General features: G+C 45.7%; 1 protein-coding gene across 1 annotated transcript in view; it reads left to right on the plus strand.

Moving 5' to 3' along the window:
- CNTN6 (contactin 6) overlaps positions 1 to 1,910 on the plus strand; it is a 180,684-nt gene that overhangs the window by 46,814 nt on the left and 131,960 nt on the right. The window contains exon 2 of the mRNA XM_011380851.1: positions 462 to 637. Coding sequence (XP_011379153.1) covers positions 462 to 637 — 176 coding nt within the window. The remainder of the gene's footprint in view (positions 1 to 461; positions 638 to 1,910) is intronic.

Genomic DNA, 1,910 nt, shown 5'->3' on the forward strand with positions numbered 1-1,910 from the left:
AATCGGCATTGCAAAATTCTTGCTGGCATTCTCCGTGCCATTTGTGATACACTCTTCCCGGATGTCTATCTCTAGATCATTTCGACATTCTCTTTCGCAGGATCGGTTGTGGGTGTCCAGGTAGGGTGTATGTTATTTGAAAAGTCACTCAAGGGCTGGGAGGGCCAGGAGCATTGACTGACCGTCTAAGTCATACGCCTCGTGTCGAGAGTTCCGTTGCCTCTTTGTGCACAGTAGAGTGAATGTCTCTCGAGAAGAGAGCATCTTTCAAACACCCTCGGCGCCGGCACCACTGAGCTCATGGAGACCGTTGTCTTTGGTGGAAATAGCAGGATCGTCTCCATGTTATTGGGTTTTATTTTTTAATAGTCCCAGGAATTACAACTGCTTGTTGTTTAAGATAAATAGTGGCCAACTCTGTGTATTATAAGCGTAATTTGATTTTTTTTTTTCCCTCGAAGGTGGAAACAAAATGGCACAGATATCGATTTCGCCACGAGTTATCACTACAGGTTGGATGGAGGGGATTTGGCCATCAGCAGCCCCCACACAGATCAAGATATTGGCACGTACCAATGCCTGGCCACCAATCCTCTGGGGACAATTCTGAGTCGGAAGGCAAAGCTCCAATTTGCATGTGAGTTTGTGGAAACATCTATAATTCCTGTGATTCTGAGAACTTGCCGTTATTACTGTATTCATATTAGAAAAAAAAAATCCAGCTTTTCTTATCATCTGCAATTTGAGAGCAAATAGGAATCCTGGGGGCAAGTCTGACTCCTGAGGGTGGATGGATACTATTTCAGCAAAGGAAGAACACAACGGTGTTATTACATTCTGTGAATTATATTTAGAAACATCTCTAAAAGTTCCAGATCTAAATATGACGATAAAGACACACGCTGTGTTACTATCTTCCTTTTCCTGTTTCTTTTGCACTGGCTATTCGTGGGCAGAGCACAGGAAGGACGAGCTGAGGGCAGAGATGTCCTCTGGGGAGGCGGGTGTCCTCCCAGGGAAGTGATCAGACAGGCACAGGGCGGTGTGGGCGGAGTGGAGAGGTTGCCAGGGGCAGGCTTTATATTAACAGTGACAATGTCCGGCTGCGTCACGTAAATGTCATCCGAGTAATTACCTTGCTGACATTTGGAGATGAACAATAGGCACCGTGCCTCTTATATCCTTTACGTATCGCGTGTCCGAGGACTGAGATGTTTTGTGGTGGGTGCGGGGAAAGCCTCGTTCGAAAGGCTTACACCTGTCGCTGTGGGTGAAGCGGGGGAAGGCGTGCGTTTGTCCCTTACTCCTCGCCCCTGTCCCCGAGGGCGCATTCGTGGCAGACAGTTAGCAGCTACTGCTGCTGGTGCTCATGGAAAGGGCTCTGCTGTCTGTCACTTTCAAAAAAGTCGTTTTGAAACTCGATTAATAAAATATAGGTCCGAAGCCCACCTTGTCAAATTACTTGAGCCCTCAGGAAATTTATAAATTAATCATTGGGTCTGTTTTCCATTGCAAGTCTTATGTCCCAAAGACCCCTCGCTCCATACACAGTTCCAACTACATGGACCATTTCGGCGATGGCTTTGTTTCTGAAGAGATACGTGTATGTGTGTGTGTGTATACATTCAGAAATATATATGCATGTGCGTATGTATATGTGTGTATGCATGCAATCACACACACACACACGCACACACACACACACACACATGCTGCCAAGCATATCCAAATGTGATTCTATCTAGGGAAATAGAAGGATAATGCAAAAGTTTGTGGAGGTAAATGGAATGAGGACAAAGTCTGCCAGCTATGTCGAAACTCGGGGTAAAGATTAGAATCATACCTGATTTCTGCATCTCGGCTACGGTGTCACTTGGCAAAACAATAGGGAGCAAATCTGATGAGAAATT

The sequence above is a fragment of the Pteropus vampyrus genome, unplaced genomic scaffold (assembly GCF_000151845.1).
Source record: "Pteropus vampyrus isolate Shadow unplaced genomic scaffold, Pvam_2.0 Scaffold409, whole genome shotgun sequence".
In the NCBI taxonomy this organism is placed as follows: domain Eukaryota; kingdom Metazoa; phylum Chordata; class Mammalia; order Chiroptera; family Pteropodidae; genus Pteropus; species Pteropus vampyrus.